The 26,248-nt window shown below is 40.6% G+C and overlaps 2 protein-coding genes across 2 annotated transcripts; both read right to left on the bottom strand.

Moving 5' to 3' along the window:
- Positions 1-643: 643 nt before the first annotated feature.
- LOC105932966 (afadin) lies at positions 644-16,883 on the bottom strand. Its single transcript, XM_036150971.1, has 24 exons — positions 16,635-16,883; positions 15,418-15,610; positions 11,823-11,917; positions 10,647-10,774; positions 10,477-10,568; positions 10,342-10,392; positions 10,039-10,244; positions 9,680-9,825; positions 8,937-9,031; positions 8,547-8,818; positions 8,259-8,402; positions 6,195-6,393; positions 6,007-6,098; positions 5,828-5,914; positions 5,687-5,752; positions 5,518-5,591; positions 3,954-4,093; positions 3,724-3,882; positions 3,527-3,621; positions 2,523-2,663; positions 1,356-2,297; positions 1,160-1,244; positions 994-1,030; positions 644-755 (listed from the first exon to the last, which is right to left on the bottom strand). The coding sequence occupies exons 1-24, from the start codon at positions 16,728-16,730 to the stop codon at positions 662-664; spliced, it is 3,729 nt and encodes a 1,242-aa protein (XP_036006864.1). The 5' UTR covers positions 16,731-16,883; the 3' UTR covers positions 644-661.
- A 1,737-nt stretch (positions 16,884-18,620) lies between these two features.
- On the bottom strand, positions 18,621-25,250 carry oct2 (organic cation transporter 2). The gene is made up of 11 exons (XM_021321333.2): positions 24,864-25,250; positions 23,962-24,065; positions 23,706-23,860; positions 22,444-22,612; positions 22,232-22,349; positions 22,055-22,158; positions 21,708-21,922; positions 21,504-21,612; positions 19,726-19,838; positions 19,529-19,628; positions 18,621-19,012 (listed from the first exon to the last, which is right to left on the bottom strand). The coding sequence occupies exons 1-11, from the start codon at positions 25,248-25,250 to the stop codon at positions 18,964-18,966; spliced, it is 1,623 nt and encodes a 540-aa protein (XP_021177008.2). The 3' UTR covers positions 18,621-18,963.
- Positions 25,251-26,248: the final 998 nt, after the last annotated feature.

Below are 26,248 nucleotides of genomic sequence, written 5' to 3'. Positions count from 1 at the left end.
TTTATTAGGATTTTATGGAATGATTTTTCTGGAAACAGCATTTTCAAAGTCTTGTGAATAATTGTCTATGTTTTGGTCTGGACTTTAACTGACCCACTGTAATACATGAATATTCTTTTCTTTAAACCATCCAACCATCTTTGTAGCTCTGGATGGATGTTTAGGCTCATCGTCCTCAACATGAACTTCTGCTCCAGATTTAGATTTTAACAGCCCTCAACTGCTTCTCCAGCTTTTTCTTTCCCTGTCTGGGAAAAGTATCCCACAGCATTATGCTGCCGCCACCATGTCACTTTAACCCTGATGTACCTGGTGGGTTCCTTGTTATGATGCTTTGTTAAACAATGTCGTCTAACTAATCTCAGATCTTCAGAGAAGAGCATTTAATGGTACTGAGATGACACACAGGTAGACTCCGTTTACACATAAGGATGCTTTGGGTTGCCCTGGAATGTATTTTACAGCGGGCTAAATACAAAACACAGGCCTTTTTTGTGAAGACAAAATTTTATATATATATATATATATATATATATATATATATATATATATATATATATATATATATATATATATATATATATATATATATATATATATATATGCATGCACATTTCATTTCTGTTCAAAGTGTTTTTTGTTTTTAAAAACAAATCTTCATTTATGCACTTGATGTCAGGGAGAAGAGACGCTGACGCTCCCTGAACGTGAGCTTTTCAGGAGCCGACACCGTCCTGGTGTTCTCCTGCAGGTTCCTGCAGATGCAAAACCAAGGAAATACTTGAAATTAGTGCTTTGCATGGACACACACACAACTTGTGGTGTTTCATAAGACTTCTAGCCGGGGTCTGAGAATTTATATTACTCAGGGACATTTGTTTAGCATTTGCAAAGCTTTGGTAACAAATTCTGTTTCATGAAGTTTTCATGTGCTAAACGCTGAACAGGTTCTAGACCCTGATGTGGAGCTTGATGTGCTGTATTTAAACTCACTCATCTGATGATTTGTTCAGTCCATTTTCTCTTGGATCTGTCAAAAACATAGATATTTTGGTATTTAGAATAAAATTACCGTCAGCTAAAAGTGTGCAATAATTTTATTGAATGGCAATAAAATTTTGGATTTTGCCTCAATGTTCTGATGAGTTTTGTTCTGTACCTTGTTTTGCTTCTTGCTTGTCGGAAAGTGGCTTTCCTGCCTGGTTTTGTTCTCCGTTGTTATTCCCAGCAGATCTGATCTTGTTCTGGACATGCAGATCCAAAAAGGACAAATGGTAGAATAAAGCTTTAGGCCATACACTATTCTCTCTTAATGATGGTGCACTAGTCATTAAACGTTCAAAGCCGTCTCTCACATTCCAAGGTTGTAAAGTTAAAGTGTCAGCTCTCTTTTCTCTGCCAACCTCGTCTTTTGACGCTTCCTCCCCCAGCTGCTGCAGGAGCACCATCATGTCCACATCTTCCTCTTCCTCCTCCTCCTCTTCGCCTCCTCTCTGCTGAATCTCCTGCAGCCGTCTCTGGAACTGCCACTCCAGGTCCAGCCTGCGCAGTCTGTCGTTCTCCTCTGCGCTCCGGTTGTCCTTGGCCCGGAGCTGCCGCGCCTCCTCCTCCAGGAGCTCCACGGCCCGAAGCCTCTGCTGCTTCTCCAGCTTCTCCCGGGCGTCCCTCCTCCAGGGGTCGCACGGCGCTTGCTTCTCTTTTGGGCCTACTGGGCCTGAGCGGCTCTGCTCAGACAGAGGCTCTTGGAAGGAAACATGTTTTGTTGGAGTGATGCTCACTTGGGGTTTTTCACCTCTATCTCCACATGCAGACGATCTTTGCTGCTTCCAGAGACCTGAGGCCTGGAGATGCTTCGTAGTTGCTGATAACGGACGCGCGTGGATGCTTGGAGACCTCGTTTCCCGTTGGCTGGCTTTATGGGCCTGGTCGGTCTTCGCAGGCGGCAGAGAGGAGCTCTGCCTGAAGGTGGTGAGCGGAGGGTTGGGCTGTTTGCTCCCCGCTCCGGTGACGGGGATGTCGATGCGTATGGGCTGGACCGAAGGCGTAGGTGTGGACTGCTGTGAAAAAGGGGTCCTCCAGACGCCTGCAGGACTCGGGCGGCTTCGTGGCGGGTGTCTAGTGGGGGCGTTGCTGTCAGAGAGGACGTCGTCTGTGGAAACACTGGAGCGGATAGGAAAAGATGAGCAGGATCTTGTTGGTTGGTTATTGTGGCTTCTGTGTGCGCATGCGTTCTGAGTTTGGTCCAGCAGGGGGCCTCCAGTGTCCACGCACAAGTTCTCCTGAGACAGGGCTTGACGCTTCATGTGAGGGGAAAAAGGAAACGTCAAAAGAAATTCATCCACTTGTATATTTAAATATGGAGATTACCTGATGGTACAGTGCCTTCCAAAATTACATTATCACAAAAAAAATCCCAATTAAATGCATTGAAGATGGTATTTCTTTTTTTCAGAATGTGAAATGATGGGAACACATTTGGATGGCAGTGTAAATGTTTTTGGGTCTGAGTTGCACCAACGTACCATGAAGCCTCTCTTGCTCTGCCCATTTGAAGGCGTCACAGCCGATGGTTGGGTTGGTCGGCCCGGCTCAGAAGCCGACTTGTCCTTAGATTTAGGGTTCGGTAGCGTCAGGTATTCTCTGTAAAGTGTCTGAGAGAAGACCTAAAATGTAAGATTTCTTTTACTGGTGGCAAAAAGGAGCTAAAAGCTTTCGTCTGTGTTTTTTATTTGATGTATTTTCTTTTGGTAATGTTGATAGTACCGTAAATAAAACTTACATAATGACCATATAGAGACCAAGTCTACAAACAAAGCATTTTTTTTTTTAATCGGCTGAAATGTGGGAAATCAGCTAAACAGTAACAGCATTTCACACTTTATGGACGAGCATCCATGCTCCAGTTATATTCATGGTCTGGTTACCCAGCTGTCAAGGTATTATTGCTTTACAAAACTGTAATTGTTTTTTTAAATAATAAACTACTCAGCAGTAGAAACATTCAATTTGGCCCTATTTAGTGTAAATCTGCCCTGACGCTTTAAGGGCGTCACACAATACTGTTTATGCAACCTTCCAGGACAGGAGAAAATAAAAATAAGAAATGTGATTTTCCTGAATCCCCTTCCTATTGGTTTAAAGACCTTTTAATGAAATTCCAGAGAGAGTGCAATGTTTTTTTTTAGACTGTATTGAGCAATACAGTAAAAAAAAAAAAAACGCTTTCTGCCCCTCCCCCACTTATTGCAGCACTGTTGGTCAGAGGGTTGAAAGATATCCACCTTTCCTTCGTTTTCAGAGAGAAAGCAGACCAAAGGAGCACCACCTGTCTTTTAAATTAACATAATCGTCCATGTGTTACTTTATAAAGAGCAAAACCTCAATGAGGGCTGATAATCTCAGCAAAGACTACTTAAAAAAGTTGAGAACAAAATTAAATAAATTAATTTATGTTTAAGCTTTGTTGTACGTATTCTGATAGTTTGTCTTCAGGTAATCACAGTAATTTAACATCTAAAATCCTCACATCAGTGCAAAGGTTGATGCTTGAAACCGAGGCAAAGTTGTTTCCTGCGACGTCTGGGTCAACGAGTTCCCCTCCGTCCACCAGGCTATAGCCAGCTGAAACAAGCCGAAAATAATAGAAGCGGAGCTGACTTTTGCATTAAATGTGCTTCACATTCAGGTGAGCAGCAAAGCACATCCCAACAGAGGGCCACTCACAGATCATGTTGGGGTTGGAGCGGTAAAGTTGTCGGTTCTTCTGCATCCTCTGGTCTCTCTTTTCTTTGCTGCCTCCGTGGGGCCTCGCCGAGGGTCTGAGATCAACGGCGCAGTACAGCTCAGACTCTCCGTTGTTCAGCTTTCCATGTTCTCCACCGCCTTTTGAGGCAACAAAAGGTTTAAGTTGGGCCCTAAAACGCAAAAAGAAAGCGTGGGAGTGAAGTACTTACCCATTCTTAAATAGTTCCTGCTTGTTTTGTTTTCTGGATGTGGTTCATTCAGTAGTTCCCAGAGGCCATGGTAGCTCGCTGCGAACTTTTCAACCTTTAGGGTCACAACAGGGCCGGTTCGCATCATGATCGCTGCTGCCCTAAATCAGTCCAAAAGGTTTATGAAAGCAAAGTGGCATTACATTGAAATTATACACGGAGGGGGAGGATATTATATCATGTGTGGCACTGAATATTTTAGGATGCAGTCATGTTGAAGACTTGAAAAACATTGAAGTGCTGAAGACACATCCACGTAATACAGTAATTTAGAGCAACAAATATCACATAAAATACATGTATTCATAGATGAAATGTGCATGAAAATTAATTTGGTGATTTTAGGTATAAGAATGTTTTCTATTAGCATTTCCCAGTTCTGACAAGGAAGGTCTTATCTTGCATTTCATTTCAAGTCGGAACTCAGAAATCTCAGCTTCTTACAGGAAAAATCAACTAACGGCCGCTATGGTCGGACTTTCTCCTGGGAAAGTCAGACAAATTCTTTGAGGCTGATTGTCCAACATGGCAGCTCCTCGCATCCACAACAGTAAACTGTGGTAAAACGTGTTTATTTTGTTTTACAAGACACAGTTGTAAAATCAATGATACATGTAGCAGCTGCAACTCTGAACTGAACAAATAAAAAGTGATGTTTGCATGTGGAAAGTACAGTTTTCCACGCGCAAATGGACGTTTATAAGAGTTGCTACCGACAGAACAACGGCGTTCCTGGCCGTCGCCATATTGGAATCCTAACTTTTTGTTTTTTTGTCTTTATTTCATCGTCCCCACTTCCCTGACTGTGTTAACCGGAACACTTTTTACTCTCGTTTACCTCATTTCCAGCTCCTATTTTCATTTTCTGGGGCAAATGGAATGTAACATTTGTCCTCAGTCATCCCTCGGTTCAGATCCAATATGGCTGCTGCTCATATAAAACACAGCGACAGTCGCAGTAGTAAACAGTTCTGGCAGGTTCCCACTCTGAACCATGTATGTAAGCATGATCCTCTACTGTTTAGATTTAGAAATCAGAAGCCAGAGCTTTAATCTGGGAATGATCTCCCACCAAAGTTGAGCTTGTCCCCGTCGCATGTCATAAAACCAGCGGGATCTGCTAATCGTTTCGGCTAACCAAACTATTGTTAGTCATGCAAGATGATGGTGATAATGTGTTTCTCTGAGTTGTGTGCATTCAAATGATGGGAACACATTGACACATAGAGGTCATGCAGCTCTATGCGTGCCTCTGGGTCACAGAGATACAAACTACAAAGCGACAAACAGTTTATACTAGAAACTGTCACTAAACGTGTTGGAGCAGGGATGCATCTAAACGTTGCAAGACAGCAGATCTCAAGGACTGCACGTGGGCGTCAGTGAATTGAGAGAATGAGTTCAAAACCATAAACAGGTTTTCTCGTTAACGACACGAGTCAAACGGTCAAGGATCTCCTCTGTATGAATCCCGATTGTTTGTAAAAGCTTCCCATGTGTAGCATTTGCTGCCAAAGGTGATTACCTGTCTTGGCAGAGTCCGACCAGGCTGTGTCCGTCCACACTGAGCAGCTGATCTCCTGCTGCTAAGCTCCCGTTCTACAAGCAATAGAGACGCACCTTAATCTCTTCTTATGCAACATAATAAAATATAAATACACTCTCTTTGAGCTGAAGCTGAATGAACGTCTCACCACTTCGGCCGGTCCTCCTTTGACAACCGATTTAATATAGATCCCCAGGTCTCTCTGGCCGGCTCCCTGTGGCACAGTATCAGATGCTGTTCAGTCACTGAAACGCTGTGTGCAGAGCGTTCACGTTTACACCGTTATCACCTTGGCTGCCACAATACTGACTCCCATCCCGCTGTTCAGCGGTTTGTGCAGAGTGATGTTCTCAATCTCGGGCTGTCTGTGTGCCGCCTGATGAAAAAGAGACGCAAATAAGTTAATCTTAAAGTTAATTTAGCCTGCCAGAATATGGAAGGTCTCCAAACTGAATCGGTTTACTTTACCAAGTATAAATCCCCATCGGTGTGCGTACGTTCACTAAAGTACGCCGTCCAGTCTCCTTGGGAATGAGGCACAGTCGCCAAACAGCAGAGACCTGAGAGAGCAAGGTGGAATATGATGCGACTTACTAATGAAATTAGAATAATGTATGTATGGGTCAGCTCTTGCATCTAGATTCAAGGTCTCCCACCTTTCTGACATATTGGCTCCAAAAACTCTCTGAACCCCGGAGGGATGCCTCTCACTGTGTCACAGGAGTATCCTCCCTCCGGCAACAGGAAGGGCAGGAGCAGGTCGAGGCTCTCCTCCAGCCGAGGCTCGCGTCCTTCACCGCGAATCAAGTTATCGGCTGAGGCCTCTGCAGCCCTCACTACGGCATCAATCAAATCCTGCAGCGAGAGCGACAGACAGTGAGAGAAGGCCGATATATTTCAGGGAAGAGTCGATTCCATGCGTGCAGCGCATGCCATGTGCCCTCAAGAGAGGGACAGCCAATCTGCCTGCCACGGGTCTGAGCAGCAGAACGAAGGCGACGGCCGTGGCCTTTGACATCCAGACGTTCCCGCAGAGGTGGGGATGCAGCATCAGAAAAAGACAAACAGCGATTCTGCCGTGCTGTTGTTTCCAATAGCATTTCATTAGTAGTACTATGGGCAAAAATGGGTTTAGAGCAGATTTCTTAAAAGCTTGTTGCCCAATTTAGAATTATTTCTCTTTAGATGAAGATTTAATTCAGTTAAAAAGTACTTAATTAATCCTAGTTTGAAAAATTAGATTTTTATGAAGGTTTCTTCAAGGAGGTGTTGTAGGTAGGCCTGTCACGATTAGCAATAAATCAATTCATCACACACTAAAATTTTGATCACATGATTAAAATAACCTTGATAATTTGCATATGCATGCCATCCTCCTCCCCCACCCCCTCCCTGTGTTTCCCATTTCAGTATGGCACATCTTTGTTTTCAAATGAAAATATGGTTTATCGTGATAATTGTTAGTAAAATGTATCGTATGGGAACTCTCATGTGATTGGCTCAGTAACCAGGAAGTAAACACGGGCTACACTCTGAACCAAAGTAGTTCTGGACCATTCCTCTAGGTTTGAAAGGAGAAAAACGTGACTAATACTTTGTTGATGGAGAGCAATGATTGTTTTTAGGGAATGTTACTTCCAAACCCGGGTGACAAATGAGAATGATTTTTGTTAATTTTACAGTAAAGTTCTTACTTTTTAAAGGTGTATCCCTACCAGCTCTAGAGCCTGAATCTCTTGCTCATTCCTCTTTGCTAAATAGCTCAAGCCCAGTTAGATTTGATCAAAAGCATCTTTAAACGGTAGTTTTGCCACAGATTCTTAAACGAGTTGAGTTGTGTACGTTAACCGGGCCAATACATGGATGGGTATCTAACTTCATCCATCTTCTCTTCAATTTTGACCAGCCTTCATGTTCCCTTCTGAAGAACTCCCACAGCATGATGCTGCTACCACCATTTTTCACAATGAGAATTAGATTTCGACACAGCGTTTTGCATGTTGGGCTAAACATTCAGTTTGGATGTCATCTGACCACTTTCCACGTATTTGCTGTTTCCAAAGTAAATAAAGTAGAAACTGGATCTCTCTTTCTTTTAACAACGGCTTTCTTGATAACACTCTTCCATAAAGACATTTTGGCTGCATAACCTACTGTTGTCCTGTTGACAGATCCTCTGACCTAAACTGTGGATCTCTGAAACTACTGCAGGATTACCACCTGCTTCTCTGATTAACGTGCTCCTTGTGCAGCCTATCAGTGTAGCTGGAAGACCATGAAGCTAGGTTGCACTAACGCCATATTCTTTCCACTTTCAGATGATGGATTGGACGGTGCTCCAGGGGATGAGTAAAGCTTTTGATTATGTTTTAAAACCTCGCCTTGCTTTGCAATAGCAAGAAGGCTGAAGAGGTGCAAATACTTTGGCAGGACCCTGGACGTCATGCAAGTTCTCCACTTTAAAGCAGAACACTAATGTCCTGTATTATTCATTTTTGGCATTCTGTCATTGTAATTATCAATTATTCATCATTTTAAATCAATGACCTCTGCCAGAAGCTATTGCTATGTTCTAAAGCCCTTTATAGAAATCTATTGCGTTTTTGTTTTCATGTATAAAACAGTCTAAAAAAAAGGGCCCAAATATCAACTCCATCCTTATATCTAAATTCTGGGAAATCTGTGAGTGGCCTGGGTTGGTGAAGTGAAGGACTACTCACACGGGGAATCTGAGGCTCACTGGTTCCGTAGAGGTACCCGGCCATCAACATGCGCAGCTGCAGAGAGTTCAGCTTGAAACAGGAACCGTGGATGTCCTCAGCGTCCAGCACCGAGTACTTATTCATTGTCAGGAGTGCGGTTGCCTAGTAACAAGCCAGGCGATACTATTTTAGCACCTTGCATCCAAGGAGACAGTATAAGCCATGGTAAAAATAAATTGCATCACAAAGCAGAAAGATGTAGTGATTGCAGGGAAACGCTGTTATTTAGCATGCCGTGCGTCACACCTGTACGATGTGTCCCAGGTGACAGTCAGCAGCCAGCTCCAAGCCCTGCCTCTCTGCCCAGGCCTCGATGGGGGTTAGCCTCTGACGCAGCGCCGACCCCCAGTAGTGAGAGCGCAGGCCTGGGGGGCTGGTCTCCTGCGCCATGAGCTGGTTAAAAAGCCAGGCGCTGATGAAGTGGAAGAGCTGGGAGAAGAGCTGGATGGTAAGGGCCGGGTTGACCCGACACCGGCGTAGAAGAGACATGGCGTTCATCAAGGTGTCCAACACCATCTCTGTGACCAGTGAGACCAAAAGACAATATATGTTATTACAACACTGTAACCTTAACAGTAGCACAATGGTTTAATTTGCTGACTATTTTAGTTTTAAAAAAAAAGGGTAAACACGTGCCTATACCAGCTGGGAGAGCACCGTGTTGCTCCGGATCAATTAGGAAAGTTGGCAAATGCTTTCTCAACTCGCTCTGTAAGCAATGCAGCAGGAAGCTGCGCAGAGGGAAGAACAAGCATTGGAAACTTTTGGTACTTAATGCATCTGGGCAAAAATACAACGTTCTGTTGATCTGATTCTTAAAACATATAATTTCGAATTGAATCATCTATTCAAGGAGTTTCACTCTGGTCAAATAAAAATAAAACCCAGTGGCATGTGGTAAAAGTACAGCTCTGAATCGATTCAAATCCTGCTTTATCTGACAGATTCCACTTTACTTTCTCCTTTTTTTTCAATGCATTGCAGTATTCTACGTAGTTCCACTTTTTTTTTTCAGTTATGTTTCTCCCAAAGATGCTCCCTCTGGACAATGTTTTCAGGAAACAGGACGCTTGCTTCTGTCGGCATGCCGACGAAGCCGTACTGTACTTATCAATGAATATATACACACTGCTAATCAGCTGCTGAAGCTAAAGGATCGTTTGAAAAATAAATGCTGTTTCATTATTGCTCGCAGAACCACTTGCTTCTTTTATAGATGCTGTGTCAAAATATGTTGTATTTCCAAAACTGTTATTCTATCGGAGAGTGCAAAATCTTAAACTGACTGGGCTGCAGACGCTTTATATCTGTTGACAACAAAAGCAAGCTTGAGCGAAGAAAGACTGTCGTGTCAGCGGGGTGAACTTGTCTCTCTGTACCTGTAGGCGTTGTGCGCCTGATGGGACAGATCCAGCTGACTGGGCCGTGTGAACCGGCTGAGGTCTCTGTCGCGCTTCAGGAAGTTCAGCAGCTCAGAGGAATTGGCCATCCAGAAGGCAAGAGCGCCGGCGACGGTCTGCTGCCTCTGGAGAGTCAGTCGCAGAGCAGATTAGTTTCAGGAAAAATTAAACAAAACTTGCAAATGTTCAACCGTGAGGTTTTGGCTTTTAGAAAGTTTATTCTGAGCAACTTTTTTTTTATGTCAAGCTCTTGTAGATTGGAAGGAGCAAGGTTTTCAAACCAACCGAACAGCGCTAGGCGGGCGATCTGAGCTATTAAATGCATTTCATGAACTCGCCTCGATGACCTTTCCCATCATGGCCGCCATTTTCTTTGTAATTGACGTTACAGTGTGCGCGTTTGCAGAGGACGGAGAGCCTCTGCCGTGCCGGCGTTGGAGGGCGAAGCGGCTCGCGGCGTAGAGGATGTACGCCGGTGACAGCTTGAAATGAACCGTGGAGCTGTTAGTGTAATTTATGACCGCAGACAGGAAGGGCTCCTCCGCTGAAATGCAAGAGATCAGAAACACACAATGATTTCAACCAAAAGAAAAGAAAAAGTCACAGAATGGAAATAAGGCGTGGTTGTGAGTCACACTCACCATCATCACAGAAGTTAATCTGAACTGGCAATCCAGAGTGCTCTGAAGAATCTTAATGAATTAAAAATTAAATCAGTAAATATCACTTTGTAAACTTTTTAAAAAACTGTGAAAGTAAATGCTGTTTCACATTACCTTCCAGCATCTGATTTGCTTTATTCTCTTTGCAATGTTTTAGAGACTCAAGGCTGGACAAACAGTTGTTGTTCAGTAGATCTTCAGCTGATCTGGACGTTAATTTAAAAACACAAAGGATGTCATTCTGATGTTTCAGCTCGGTCTGGAAACGAGAAGTGATTACATACCCGTTCTCATCGTCTGATGCCCTGTCCGCTCCTCTGGCTTGGCTTTTCTCTTTCTTTTTCCCTTTTCTTGACAGTGTCCTCTTAAAGGTTTGTAGAACGCCTCCTTTTTCTTTCTCAGGACAAATTTCCTTTATTGATAAACACATGAGCAGCGCAAATTGGTAGTATCTGTATATGGCTAAATGTCACAATGAGCTGTAGTTTAAAAGATTAAACAGATGCGTAATGATTTGAGCTAGAAATGCCTGGAGAAATTGGCTGGTGACAAGAATCAGACAGGTGCCAGCTTGAACCTTAACTGGAGATGAGCTGGTTGAAAACTCAGAAATCTGATCTTTTCCAGATCAGTGAACACACCACGTTTAAGTGCTATTATGTTGTGCAACAGCAACACTCTTCAAAGTGGATGTTCTTACTAAGAGGAGAAGACTAAAGGTTAGCCATTTCAGTATGGGCGAGGTGTTGATGTTTATGAAAGCACAAAATATATATATATATAAAAAACCTGTTTAATAGGAAACTGAGAATCTGTAAGTCCAGGTCAGTTTTTTAGTCTGGAAGTCCTCCGTCATAGGAAGTCCATTTGTACTAGTTTTTGGAAAATTTTGCCAGTTTGAGAACTTAGCAGATCAAACTTCATCTGATAACAGGAACGCAGAACATACTACAGCAAAGTTTCTCTGTTTTATTCTTTTGAGTTTTAACATACAGTAGGTCTGGTATGAAGCATGTTGGTTTCAGCAATCTTGGCAGCTTTTTGTATTTTTTAGAGCTAGTGTCAGAGACTGCATTCTGAAAGGATGTTTACATTTAGTAAAGCCAGCTGTGCTAATCTTTCTTTCTGCCCATATTAAATATAAAGAAAGTTTGAAATGGCAGCTCCAATCAGCTAGTTAACCCCTGTTTTACACCCACTGCTTTCTGTGATGTCACCTCTGATACTAATTTAAGTAATTCACAGTCACTGATGGAAAGAAGGCTTGGAAAAATATTTTTAGAACTGTTTGATAAAATTCTTTAAACCAAAATTAAATTAATCAGTATTGGCAGGTTAATGCTTTTAAATCTGTAGATTTTTCCTGCTATCTCTATTAGTGCATCTTTTTTAATCGTTAATTGAAACTTTTACTTCTAATTATCGAGTATACTGTATTGCAGGATTGCCTCCAAACTCACCTGGTCTTGTTTGAGCACAAATTGCCCTTCTCGGTTGTTTGAGGTCCAGCTCAATTGTACAACCAGAGGTCTTTCATCCAGATCCATCTTCCGCTCTTGTAAGAAATGGAGAAAGAACAGTTTTCAAAGAAAATCAGAATATTTCACTTCTCTTAACTCTCTTTTTTGCTACTTTATTTCAACATAAAATAAAACGCTTGTCATAAAATGAGTATCTGTATTTACAATTTGCCCTGCTGTTTAATTCATTCTAAAACATGAGAGTTAAAGTAAATAAAAGACAAACCAAATAGAAACTAAAGTAGAACAGAATTTATTTTTGTATAATTTTTTATATTATTGGCCGTTAGATTTCTTGTTTCTTCCCTGTCTATCCTGTCTTCATTCTCCCTCTCTTCTACAACTTCATTGCTTCACTAGTAATTTATTTTATTTAGCTTTATTTATTTTTAGATCCTTGTTTCTGTCATTAGTTTAGTTTTCTGTTCAGTATTTATGTTTATAGTGTATTCTTGTACATGCTTCTGTTCTTCATGATTTTAGTAGCTCTGTTAGATATTTATTTTCTGCCTTTTCTCTCTTAATTTAGTTGGGTTGTTGTCATGGTTGATGTGGTTGGACCAAAATGTAGAAAAGAGCTCAGGAGTCACATGTTGCACATTATTATAGTTTATTAATGAAAACAGTATTACAGGATGACAGGAACCAGGAACATGACAGGGAAGTGACCAGAACAGGGCAGAATGACAAACGAAGACGGAGGACCTGATATCTGGTAATGGCTGGGCTGACAATATATATAGGAGGGGAAACAGCAGCAGTGACAGGTAGCGCTAATTGCACAAGTGAAGAGGGTGGGATCTAATTAACAGAGGAAAGGAGGTCAGAGAACCAGCACCCTTCGCAGCCCCACGAGGGATAAGCGAGTCAGAAAATGGATGGATGGATGGATGGATGGAAGGAGGTTAGCGAACTGGCAGGAGCAGAGGGAAAACTGAATCTAACAGGGAACAAGATAATGGCCAGACATAGGGAAAATATCTAACTAAACTAAGAGGGAACAGTTCTAACCGAACTAATAAGGAACAAAAGCTAACAAAAACAGGAGCTAAAGCTAACAGTAAAATAATGCACAAACAACATATATACAGAACAGAACCAAACTAAAGAAAGGCAAGTAGAAAATAAAGATTTAACAGAACTACTAAAATAATAAAGAACAAATGCTTACTAGACAGGAACTGCTAACAGAAATCAAACTATACTATTAACAGAAATACTAAGCAGAAAACTAAAGAGAAGACAAAAACAAGGATAAAATGATGAACAATACTAAGGTGCAGAACCTAAACCAGCTGCAGGGAGCTACATTAAATAATCAAACCCCTGGGGATCCAGACAGTTGTTCCCTCATGTCTGGCCATTCTCATGTTCCCTGTTAGACTCAGTTCTTCCTCTGCCCTGCCAGTGCACTGCCCTTCTTTTCCTGCTTAATTGCCTTTTACTCATCTCACCTGTGTATTTTGCTCCACCTGCTGCTCCTTCCATCTCCCCTCTTAGTATGTTGTCAGCTCAGCTATTAACAGTTGTCAGGTCCTCCATCTATCTACTCTGTTCTAGTCACATCGTTACCGTGTTCCTGATTCCTGTTTCCTTGTCATCCTGTAAGCATTGTTTCTTTATTTGATAAAACACCACTATTCAGAGTGTGACTCCCGAGTTCTTGTCTACGCTTTAGTCGGTTTCCAACAAACCTGAGTACAAACCAATACATGCACATCTTAAACAATTGGAATATTTTAGAAAGTGAAACTTATGTGTTATAATCATTGATTAAACTTTGTGTGAAATATTATGACTTACACAAGATGAAACCCCAAAATTCTGTGTCTCAGCAAATTTGAATATTGTGAAAAAGGTAAATATATTCATGATGTCAGACCCTAGTCAGCCAATTAACTCAGAACACCTGCAAAAGTTTCCTATGTCTTTAGGTCTCTCACTCTGGGTCAGTGGTCTACACATTCAGGGGAAAGACTGCTGACTTGATAGATGTCCAGAAGAAAGTCACTGACACTCTTCACAAGGAGAGTAAGCCTCAAAAGATCATTGCTGAAGAAGCTGGTTGTTCACAGAGTTCTCTATTTAAGCCTATTCATAGAAAGTTGAGTAAAAGTAAAAAGTTTGGTTGAAAAAGGCCTGTGCAAAGTTTTCCAGGTGATGGCAACCCAATTTTCGCTCAGTTTTTCTGAACATGTTTTGACACCTATCCAGGAGTCAAAACATGCGGAGGGCTGCTGTTTTCAAGCCTCTTCTAGCATTTAGACCTGCTAAGTGGGGTATATTTTCATTGGTGCAAACAAAGCGTCTGCATTGTGTAGCATAAGATTGTGCATTATCTCTTCATACAACATTGAAACACAAAGCAGATACAAAAAAGTATTGCAGGTGTATAAAAAGTATCTTTCATAAGTTCATTATGCACAGTTTAACAATATCTAAAAGCAGATGAAAGCTTAAGTATCCTTTATCTTTTGCATAATAAATGCTGTAATCTATTCATTTTAGAAGCTATCTATTAATGAAGAGCTCAACTAAATACATTATTTGCTTCATTCCTGAAAAAAATCCATAATCTTATCAGTAATACTGCCGTCACAATAATGCCTTGTCTTTCAATAGGGAATGGAATAGTCACAACGTACAGACCCATTCAATAAGTTAGAATATTTGTGAAAGGTTAATTGTTTCAGTAACTTGTTCACTTAGAATTAAATACATTATATAAATTAATTACATAGACTGGTGTTTTTAAGCATTTCTGTCAATTATGATGATTTTCCCTTTACAGCTCATGAAAACACAGTATTAAAGATTAGAATATGACAGCAGACCAATAAAAAAAAAATTTATAACAGAAATGTGGGCTTAATGAAAAGTATGTTTGACCTGCTTAAAGATTAGAAGATACTTTTAATTTGACAAATGAGCATCATCAAAACAAATATTCTAATTTACTGAATAAAATGATTTACTGCACACATAGCCCAGTGCTACAGAACATAATGCAACTCAAATCTCACCAGACACTGTAACTTAATCTCATGCTATATTATGCAGACGCTCAGTCTGCAGTGACAAAGATTCCCCCGCCTCGGCATGTTGAGTACTTGATGATGCTATGCCAGTCGCCCCCCCCCCCCCCATTCCCTGATTGATTCAGCACATAATTTCTTTGGGAATTAGGGGGCGCTAACAAACTGTGTTTAGAGCATTTATCTTTAATCCTCAGATGACTAAGCAATTATTTATTATGGAAACTATAAAATGATAGGTCACATGAATTCAAATAACTTACTTTGTCCAGATATTGTATCATGCTGAACAATTTAAACCCTTCATCTCAATGCACGGTTGGAAGGAAGGTGCATCATAAGTGACATGCATACTTCATCAGGGCTTGATGTTTCACAAAATGTTCTTCAGTTTGTTCACAATTAGGCATAAGTAAAAAATGGCTCTCTATACCTCAACATGCATGGCTAGATAAGAAAGAGTGGGACAGCAGAGTAAAGGGTAGAGGTAAAGTCCTTACCTTTATCTGTGTGGATCTCATATAATGAATAACTTGTTGACAGCATTTTCATATCAGGCCGGAACTTGTCAGAAAGAGTTTCAATGACCTCTCGAGTTGACAAACTGCTACAAACGCGTAGGCACTTTGTGGCCACCCTCCCCTCGGTGTAATCCTCAAAGTAGAAGCGAATCACACCATGGAACACCAGGTTCTGTTAGAGCAAAGCGGACAGTTTTAGCCGATCCATGTAAAGACCTAAAAGCTCAGAAAAAGTAAAATTTTAACTTAATTTAAAGCAGAAATATCAAAATGTCCCACATTTTTGTTCCATTGGCCGCTAGTAACAGTCCAAACAATCAACCCTGACAGACAGTCATAGAGTGTCATTAATAAACAATGTCCGCCTGTTTGTAATTAAATCCCAGCATAGATCCAGCTTTTCTCTGAAAGCCTCAGAGTTTTTTTTTCTTCAAGAACAATGGTAAGCAAACAGCACCATAAAGACCAAGAGCATCACCATATTCATTGTTATGGTGTGACTGAAAGTATAGGAGGAATGAAACATAGACCAAAAGGGAGATGCCCGTTTTGACACATTACCTGCAGATCAGAATTATTTTAAAAATGCCAGAAAAATAGGAAAACTGTATGTGCTGAGCCATGAGGCATCCCTTATCATTTATTTATTGATATGCTGAATGTCACGTTTTTGGCTGACAGGATTTAGGTTTAAGGTTCTAAACATCCCATGTCCTTCGGATTCTGTTTTGTTTGGCAATTTTTAAGATGCAGCTGAAGAAAAAACACAAGTGCAACAGCCTGACTAAATTAGGGCCACATGAATCAACTTAGATAATTATTTTAAAGTATGGTTTTACCCAGCAAAAAGTTTTTTATAACAACTTATGAGGTCACAGACCTTATGTACTTAACACTGATCCAATCCCTTGTTTTTGTATATAATGAAAATAATGTGATCAAGATGTTCCATATTAAGTTTTTCTGGTATTCAAATAATTGTGGCTGTAATCATAACTTTAACTGGCTTCTGTAAAATATTAGGCAACAGCTAAATGAATGGCATGGGAAAACATGTCAAAATACAAAGATTTGTTTTAGTTAAAAAGTTGTTTTTGTTTTTTTTGTTTTGTTTAATTAATTTCTTTTTTTTAACCAAACTGAAGTCGCTGACGGCCTGGCGTCCTGACACTGAATGCTCTCCCCAGATGGCTTACCTCATCGGGTTGGCTGATTTCAAACAAGTCCAGCCTGTTGCTGTTCCACTGCCTGATGACTTCGGCTAGTTTCTCTCGTTCCTTCGTCTCCATCATCTTTTCAGCCTCAAACTTTTTTTTCCAAACCGACAGATTTGTTTCATGCAAAGTTTTAATCAAAAAACTAAATGGAGTCAAAAAAAAAAAAGCTGTGAGAGGAGCAGTGTTGCTTCGCCGTGCTCCCACGTCGTTATAAACAGCTCTGTGGGAAGCTGGTAAAAATAATTGCCTAATTTCCCCCCTCTTCCCCTCTGTGAGCCCCCTCAACCCTCTGCCCTGATTAAACAGGTCAGTGGAGCTTGGCTGAATGGGGCAAAGAAGGAAAACTAATTATAAAAGTGACAAAGACACACAAGAACCTTAATTGTGACCTTATTTACTTTATTTTCCAATTGTTTCCATTCTTTAAAGTGAAACAGCTTTACAGTGTAGGCCTATTCCAAATATGCTTCAGTTTTGACATTTTGTTGTGACAACAACATGCAACTATCTGAGGTATGTCCACAGTTTCCATATTCATTTCATCTTTTTTACAGTCATAAAGATCCACAGTCTAAATTAATCCTACTTCTCATGCAAGCCAGTACATTTCTGCGCAGCTTATATGATGCTTTCCCAGTCACTCAGTGCCATGTATATGGGCCAGCCTTTGTTCTCTGCTTCAAAGTTTTCTGAGTAAACTTTCAATAGAACAAAAGCCGCAACAAAAGCAACCCTCCGTTAAATAGACAGTAGAGGCCAAATGCTGAACAACTAAAGGTATTGTTGTCTGGATGGTGGACTAGACAGAAAACTAGGTACTTAGAAAAAGTATTAGTATGCACCAGCACAGTAGAGTTATATATATATATATATATATATATATATATATATATATATATATATATATATATATATATATATATATATATATATATATAAATATATATATATGTGTGCATATATATACTGTGTATGTGTCATGATTTAGGTTTTGTTTGCTTTGTTCTGGACTACTTACTTTCTGCTCAAGTCTGGCACTGTCAGCATTGAACATTACACAGAATATATATATTTTTTATATTATAAAGGCATGCAAACATGTGTAAAGGGTTGGCTTGATGAACTGCTAGTAGACATGGACAGGCAGATACAGATGTCCCCTATGGCTTTTTTTTTTTTTCAACAATGCTACTTAAAAAAACACATTGCATTAGAAATAATTGTCATTTTTCACAGTTTCTCCCACCTGGACCTGTTTTCTGCTTTCTTGATTATTGATCACCATCCCCACCTTGTCAGTTTAGACTTTTAACAGTTTAAACTTTTTTCTTTTTCAGACAGCAAGCAACAAACTTATTTTTTTTTTACCTGTTCCTGCTGTTGTTTGTTCACTAATGTACTTTAAGAAAGCACTGAGAACTTCACATACCAGTAGGATTTAGACTGAGATCAAACTGCACACAGCTGGACTTTATCTCATAATAAGGAGACTTGTAATAGGAAATTGGCTGCACAGGAATTTGTTCAGGCGGACAGAGTAAAGGGGACTGATCAAGCACACTTCAGATTTTTATTCATAACCACTGGTTAGTGCTCTTTTAAAATGACAATGAAATTCATGAAGTCTGCAGATGTAACCTGACAAATGGATAAAGAATCTAAAATGGTCAGAGGTAGAAACTCAGCATTCATTATGCATTGGCTTTTCCATTCTATTTTGGTGCCTCTGAAGATTCTTAGGAGGTGAAGGTTTTCATAAACACACGCTGAGGCCAATTGTTGCCTGCAGGAAAGATCAACACTGCAAAGTCCAAGAATGGATGTTACCCAGATGCAGTCATTTTTATTATAAGCCGTCAATAGCCTCAAATAGGGTCAGGTTTTCAGATAAGGCTATGTTACTGTTAAGGATAAGACACATTTCTCAGATGATGAAATTGTTTCATTAAATGTGTTGCCTGAAAAGATTTCTCCCTAAGGAGGTTGCATGAAAGATGTTCTACAAAAGTCCATGAGGCTGCAAAGCTTCGGGTGGATTTTAAAGATGTTTTTGAAATAACATGTTATGTAACAGACACTTGAATGAGGGGAAAAACTACAAGCAAAAGCAAAGCTCTGCATATCAGTGATATAAATATCTGATTTTTTTTTTGTCCTGAAAAATATAGATTTGGTTGCTGGGCAAATCTCAGATAAACACCGTTGAGCAGCACAAAATTATGTAACACAAATCTGCAGAATAAAAAAACAGTACTTCTGTGCAAAATAACAGAGGAACAGTCCTTCTAGTCAGGTCTTCGGTCCTTTGTCATATAACTGGGTTGTCTCCAGTTTTATTCTTCGATTTCTTTCTCACCCTGTGAGAAAACACAAAATGCCAAATTAGTTCATCTTTCTGCTGCATCTACCTAAATCTGCATTTATTACAATATTCTCTCAGACGTTCGCTGCTCATCAGTTGCCTTCTTGTCACAGTCTGACTTCCTCTTCTATAAAATTTGCTCTGTTGTGTTTCAGACACTCACCCATAAATCTGACTGGATTTTTGATATATTTCTGGGGTGAAGGAATAACTGTCATGTTCTACAGTTATTGGGGTTTCTCTCGTATCTTTGTTTTCTCCATTTTCCCGTTATTTATGCTCACTAATTCATACTTTGGTGTTTAGTTTAATCTTGTGTTTCTATTCCTTTGAGATTTGGACATTTTTCTGTTACATCTCAGCTAAATTGTACCCCTTGGTTTGATAGTTGTTTTGTGTTTTGTATTCGTGTTAATTGTCAATAGCAGGAGTTTTCCATTATCCTGTCCGTTTAACTGTCTTCTCCGCCGTAAACTAAATATATCATATGGTTTATTTAGAAATAATTTACCTCTTCAGATTTTCCACGTCCTCTATGTTTTCAGGCAGGGAAACTCCACTCATTTCAGGCAACAATGTCACCAGAGCACTGTACAGCACCAACATGACACCTTGAACAGATATTGAATATTTTACTTTAATTGTAAACGTATATTAAGCAAAGTCTTTGAACTGCTTTCGGAGGATGACTTCACTAAAATGTTACACCATAAAGAATAAGAGGCAGCTCCTTCCAGACGTTGGACAGTCTGTACAGCAGGAAGGGAGATGCAATCGCACCAATGTCACTGGCTGACGAACACACGGACAGACCCACATTTCTGAGAGGAATTAGAAAAGTTGGCAGTCATAGGAAAAAGGAAGAAAAAGAAATACAATTAGATGCAAAAAAAATAAACTACATACGTGTTGCTGGATGTAGGATATAAAGTCTATTTAAATCGAATGTCTCAAGTATGAGTGAATTGAAAAAGTCCTTGCTGTCAATGTCCCAAATCTATTCTTATGACATTCAGTTTGTGACTTGAGTTCACATCACCTGCGCCATATCACCAAAGGTATTTCGCCACCTCTCTAAATCATTTAATTCAGGTGTTTCAGTTCTTCCCTGACCACGGGTGGATAAAATCCAGCCTCTTGACATGCAAGCTCCCTCTACGAACATCTGTGAACGTATGGGTCCCTGTCGCGAAACCCACCATGGCTTCCAGTCTGGTACTATGACAAGATGCCACCAGCGCAAAAAGTCCAGCTGAGAAATGTCCTCACTACTAAAAACCCTGGGTTAGTGGTTAGTGGTGTTATAACAATGGGGAAATGATTGGGAACAACAGCTTAGCCAGCAAGGGGCGAGCCACATAAGTACACAGAGTGGATGCTAAGGTGCACAGAGTAAATAGATACAGAGCTCTGAACTTTGTGTGGCCTTCACATTAGCGTAGGCTCAATGCAGCTGTGGAGAGCGTCATTGAATTGCTTGCTCGGCCATGGAAAGCAATGGAAGCACCCAGCCTTACATCACCCGGTACGAAACAAAGTGATGGATGCAGTGGTGTGAAACACACCGCCACTCAGCGACTATGGTCTGGAAGAACTTAACTGGCCTTTACAGAGTCCTGACCTCCTTCTGATACAACACCTTCAGTATGAGCTCTGAGCAGCAAACCTGGGTCAGGCCTGACTTTACCAGGCCAGGCCAATGCTTCTCTGGATGAATAATCAAATATTATCAGAAAAATACTTCTGAACTTTCTGGAATTCCAAAAAGAGTAAAAAAAACAAAGCAACTGGACTTGTTTTCCATAGTTTAAAGACGTATCCCTTCCTATCCAGGAAGCTTTCTCAATTCAAAAAGTCTGGAGTAAAGTGGAGCATCAAGCTTTATACCACTGCCCAACAAAGGCCTTGTAATGGCTTAGACAACATGCAAATTCAACAGAAACAGGTCCACCCCCTTAGTAATGAGCAGTCGTTAAAGTCATTAAACCAGCAGATTGAACCGAAACTGGTCCACTCTTTTCGGTTCAATCTGCTGGCTTAATGACTTTAACGACTTCCTGGAGAGGAAGCGAAACGTCTTCAAACTATAGAAAACAAGTCCAGTTGCTTTGTTTTTTACTCTTTTTGGGATGACCATGACCTGGATGACTGAGAATCTTCACCAGCAACTTTCTAGAAAGCCTCCACACAAGAATTATTATAGGGGTGCGTTGACAGTACACCTTGTGGATTAAGGATGGCATGACACTCAGGTTCTTATCCTTGTGAAGGCAGATGAGCAGATACTTTTGGCAACATAGTGTATCTTGTGTGCCAAGAGCTAGAGCTGGACGATAGATTGATAGAAAAAAAGAGTCACTAAAAAGTTCAATAGAAGAATAGTTTTCCTTCCTTGTGCCATGTAGATTAATAGTACAGTCATTACATCCTCCCAACCAATCACACTAAACAGTGGCAATGACTATCGACACAAAATGATGTTACACCTCAGAGAGGTGGGATACATCTCTGTGTTTGCGAAGTTCACAGTCTCAAACCCAATGGCAACAGCAAGCCTCCCAATGATTGCGACAGACTTTCCCAACCAGGAGTAATCTGCAAAACAGAGAGAGAAGACAGTTCGTACTCGGGTATCCTCACCATCACGGCAAACGACTGACCGTTCTGTGTCGTTCCAAAGCAGAACCCACTGGTGGACATGAAAGGGACGACGAGGCAAGCGATTCCTGCGGTGAGGTTAGTCATGGCCATTAGACAGCGTCGGCCCACTCTGTCCACCAGCAGATAGAAGATGAGGCCTGCGGGCAGCTCTGCCACAGCACAGGTGAAGAAATCCAGGAATAGATTACCTCCAATTATCCCGAGCCGTAGGACCAGGCCTTGAAACACAACAGTGCTTGTAAACCTGCAAGAAAAGAGATTCAAGTAAACTTTCCTTTTGGGCTGTCCACAAAATGGATACCGTTGTATTCTGTGGCATCATTGTTTGTGCTGATGTAGTTTATGGAATACTAGCGGGTACTATGGACTGACTCACCAGGCATAAGTTAAAATCAGTGTGTTTTTTCTTATGTTTGGTGTCCGAAATAAATCCTTGACTGACACTGAAGGCGCTTCTTTCTTTTCCTCCAAAGGAATCATCTGAAATGGATCCCAGTGAGATTTTATCACTGCTGTTGCCAAGCTAAGCTGGATGTACAGTACTTCTAAATACCTCCTGGATATTCTGTGGCAAAACTCTATTGTTACATTTCGCCATGTTTGAAACAACTTTCATGGCCTCTGTGTTTCTTCCTTGGGAAAACAACCACCGAGGAGATTCTGGGACAAACCTTGAATAAAAAAAAATGTTACTAATAAAATGCACTTTAAAAATCAGAGCTAATGTGACTTTTTGTTTGTGTTCTGGTGATATAAATCTCATACCAGTAGTATGAGACAAACAGAAAGGAAGGAAGACTCATAGCCAGCTGCAGATTCCTCCAGGAGACCAGAATGTAAGCCAGGCCAGGCAGGATGACCAAACCAACAGAGTAGAAAATCCGACTGACCATAGACACAAATTTTCTGTGTTCTGCTCCAAAAAACTCAACAACTGTAAAATATGAGAGTTTGAGGCAACATGTTTATATATTAAGGTATCAAAACATGTTCTTTTTGTTCTTAACCATGTTTAAAAGGCACTTTAATGAACTGACCTGCTTTATCTGTATTTACTCCGTTCTCATCCTTTAATTTTCCTCATTTCGCATATTGGCCATCCTCCCCTGCTCAGATCCAGACTTAAAGGGGACATATCAGGCTTTTTTAATGCCTTCCTTTCACATTTAAATCATTCAGTTGTGGGGAAGTGCAACTCTAAATGAACGGCTTGAAAAATATGACCTCAAACAGAATATAAAGACATCTATGCTACACCTGGACAGACAACATTCAAATCTGCTGCACACCTAGAAACTCCAGGTCTCTGTATGACCTGACTCCAGGGCTAAAAGGGTAGATTCAGTGGCGGTTCTAGACCAAGTTTACCAGGGGGGCCAAGGTGGGGCCAGTGTTTTTTTCACAGGGGCACAGAACAAAAAAGTGAAACAATAAAATGGCAATATTTAACTGTGTAATAATATTAAGTGAGCCACTTGTGGTTTTGGAAGTGCAGGTTTCAGACACCTGATCTAGCAGTTGAAAACTTTGCCACCCAGCTCAATATGGCTAAAGCTAAACGTGAAACATCTTAATTTCTAAATCCTTCTTAGAGTAAAACTGTATAGGTAAAAAATAAAATTGGTCAAAGTGACCAATCAGTTATGGTTTCTTTGCCATTGCAAATAGTTATGAGAAGTTTATGTAATGTTATGTCTTTAGTACAGGGGCCATAACAGGGGCCAGTACCATTTCTACAGGGGCATGGGCCCCTGTTGGCCCCTGTCTAGAACCGACCCTGGGTAGATTTTGCATGATATGTCCCCCCAGCTATTAAAGACTCCTTGTGATTGCAGTGATCCATCGAACTTTTTTGATGTTTTTACCAAGTTCAAATTTGTTTTTTGTTTTTTCAGTTTTCATTTTTACAGTGGCCTAGAGTTTTATGAAAGGCATTTGTAACTAATAATGTATTATTATCATTATTTCAGCAAAGCTAGATTATAGATTACTGCTCGAGGTGATGCCAGTAAACATCCAGGACCTACCTAGAACGTAGGTGGCTGTCCATGCTCCCTTTCCACAAAATCCCTGTACAAATCGCAAGAGGAGCAGCAGTGGGTACCAGGGTGACAGCATGATCCCTACTCCAGTAATTCCTAGGCCAAGCATTGAGGCAATGACGCATGGCTTTCTGCCGAACCTGTGAAAAACCAAGGATGGCCTTTAGTGGTACAACCACTAACAGCACCTTTTAAAATAAAATCAAGGAACAAAGTTGGGATAGCATGGTGTATAACAAACCTGTCAGCTATATAGCTAGTCACAAAAGCGCCAGTAAAAAATCCGATAGCCAGGAGCACCTGATTTAGTTCAGCAAGCCAGGCTCTTTCACAGACCAGTGAAAACTAGGAGGGAGTAGATCACAATCAGTTTTACCAAACATAATTATGCATGCATTCGCACGACATCATGATACAGTGCCTTCCAAAACTATTCATACACCATAGATTTTTTTTTTTGCTTCACATTTTGTCATATTTCAATTGATTTTAATGGGTTTTTAGTTGATAAACAAAAACAAAAAAGGAGTCAAACAAAAAGTAGTCAATTCTCGAGAAACAGGAGATTATGGTTTTAAAACTTTGTCACTTTCAGGTTTTTAAAGGTAACAAGTCATGTACTCTGACCATACCTTCAAATAATGTCTGCTGATCACGCAGATCAACAGACGTAAATATTGCTGCGCCAACGGCCGGCAGTGCAGCGGAGCTATCAGAAAACAAGATGGCGTCAACTGACGCAGCCACTGTAAGAGCAGTAGACCGTCCTGCTATGCCTCGCAGTAAAGTGACAGGTTGCTGTGATTTAAGTTCAACCAGATTTACAGAGTTCAGTAACCCTAACCCTTGTTTACTCATTGTGTGCATGCACGATATCATACTTCCGGTCATGTAGTCTTGTTGTGGTAAATATGCAAAAACAGATAATTGTGCTGCTAACTTTTTGTTCATCGCATTATCCTTCAAAAGTGGGTTTACTTCTATTGGAAACATCTCCTTTCACGTATGATAAAAGAATTATTGAGGCTTTCTCAGAAGGCATTCATGGCAATACTGTTTGTTTCATTCTTAACCAAGGGTCTAGACTTTTAAGTACTAAAAACCTAAAGCAAGCCGCCTCAGATGGAGTTAAAATGTACCTACCTCCGAAACAGTAGTTGTGTAGCTCTTGTCAAATACCCATCTGCCATCACACGGCAACGTCTGAGATCCATTCAAAGCCAGCTCCCACATCACCGCATCACATTTGTTTTGGCTTTGGGGCCAATTTGCAGAATATCTTTGGCAGAACGATCCGGCCGCGTGGGGAACGGTAACTTCTCGCACCTCGACCTCAGTCCAGCCACACTCGTCCACAAGCTGCTCAGATCCAGGAGTCCAGCACCAGTGATCAGGGGTGTGCCCCAGGAAGACAACTCCAACAAACACAAAGGCAAAAAGTATCACTGGCAAAGAACCAAGTATGGCTATCTTCTTCTGGAAAGGTCCAAAGTATCCAATGTGCTCCATGAGTCTGTCCACATTGGCCATGTCTGCTGGTTGTTCTGTGTGGTGTGAACAGGGTCTGTTATAACGTCTAAGAGGAGTCAAATTTTTTTCAACCAGACCAGTGGAACGATGGTTGATCAAAATACCTTGACCTTTCTCACCATCTCTTGGGCTACAGGTTGTTTTTAAGAAACTAAGTGAGACAGCTTTGAATTTAATAAAAAACAGCTTTATTAAAGGAGCCATGCCTCTGGGCCCGCACACAGGACTGCAGGACTTTATTCTCCACGCTGCCCTGATTTCAGTCGGTAAGAGACATCCTGTTGTCTTTATTGTACTGTCCTGTCTCATGCTGATGTTCAAGTGACATCAAAACTAACAGCATAAAAGTGAAAATGTGATATAATTGATGTCATTATTTGACAATAGTCTAATTTTTTTGCTTCGCTTCCAACTACACATAATTGGCCTATACAAAACATAATTTTCCCAAGATATTATTTTTAAGTGGGATTACTAAAGTGTAGCTCCATTTGTCCATAATCGAATATTTTGTTTTCGTGAGTCCTCGAAAGACACTTTAAAGTTTCTTGTCTCACAATTGACCGAGATGTTAGGGTTTGTTAAAAGAAACGTAGTGTCTTGCAAAAGGATTCACTCATTGGCATTTTTCATGTTTTGTTGCCTCGGAAGCTGGAATCAAAATGGATTGTTTGAGAGTTTGCGCCATTTCATTTACAGAACAAGATGTATCATTTCTTCATTGTGAAGCAAACAACAAATAGGACAAATAACAAAAAAAACCTTCAGCGCACATAACTGTTCACTCCCCATAAAGTCGGTACTTTGTAGAGCCACCTTTTCTGGAGATTACACCTGCTTTTACAGTTGCTTTTGCACTCTCCACATTTCACCTGCTCCAGCGTCTTCAGACAAAAACAGTTTTCACTTGTGAACAGTGATCTTCAAGTCTAACCGTAGACTCTCAATTGGATTGAGGTCTGGACTTTGACTAAGCCATTTCACCACATTTATAGAAA

Source organism: Fundulus heteroclitus, chromosome 19 (assembly GCF_011125445.2).
Source record: "Fundulus heteroclitus isolate FHET01 chromosome 19, MU-UCD_Fhet_4.1, whole genome shotgun sequence".
In the NCBI taxonomy this organism is placed as follows: Eukaryota; Metazoa; Chordata; class Actinopteri; order Cyprinodontiformes; family Fundulidae; genus Fundulus; species Fundulus heteroclitus.
This window is presented reverse-complemented; position numbering and strand designations above follow the sequence as displayed.

Bases quoted from the DNA above. Each gene is read 5' to 3' on its own strand.
- LOC105932966 (XM_036150971.1), bottom strand. From the start codon at position 16,730: ATGATGGAGACGAAGGAACGAGAGAAACTAGCCGAAGTCATCAGGCAG. The intron at 8,819-8,936 runs GCACGTGTTTAC...CACTGGTCACAG, and splicing joins TGCTCTCCCAGCTGGTATAG to AGATGGTGTTGGACACCTTG. The intron at 2,298-2,522 runs GTACGTTGGTGC...CCTCACATGAAG, and splicing joins AGAGCAAGAGAGGCTTCATG to CGTCAAGCCCTGTCTCAGGA.
- oct2 (XM_021321333.2), bottom strand. From the start codon at position 25,250: ATGGCCAATGTGGACAGACTCATGGAGCACATTGGATACTTTGGACCT. The intron at 24,066-24,863 runs GTAGGTACATTT...ACTCCCTCCTAG, and splicing joins ACACAACTACTGTTTCGGAG to TTTTCACTGGTCTGTGAAAG. The intron at 19,839-21,503 runs GTGTAACATCAT...AATTCCTCTCAG, and splicing joins ATGTATCCCACCTCTCTGAG to AAATGTGGGTCTGTCCGTGT.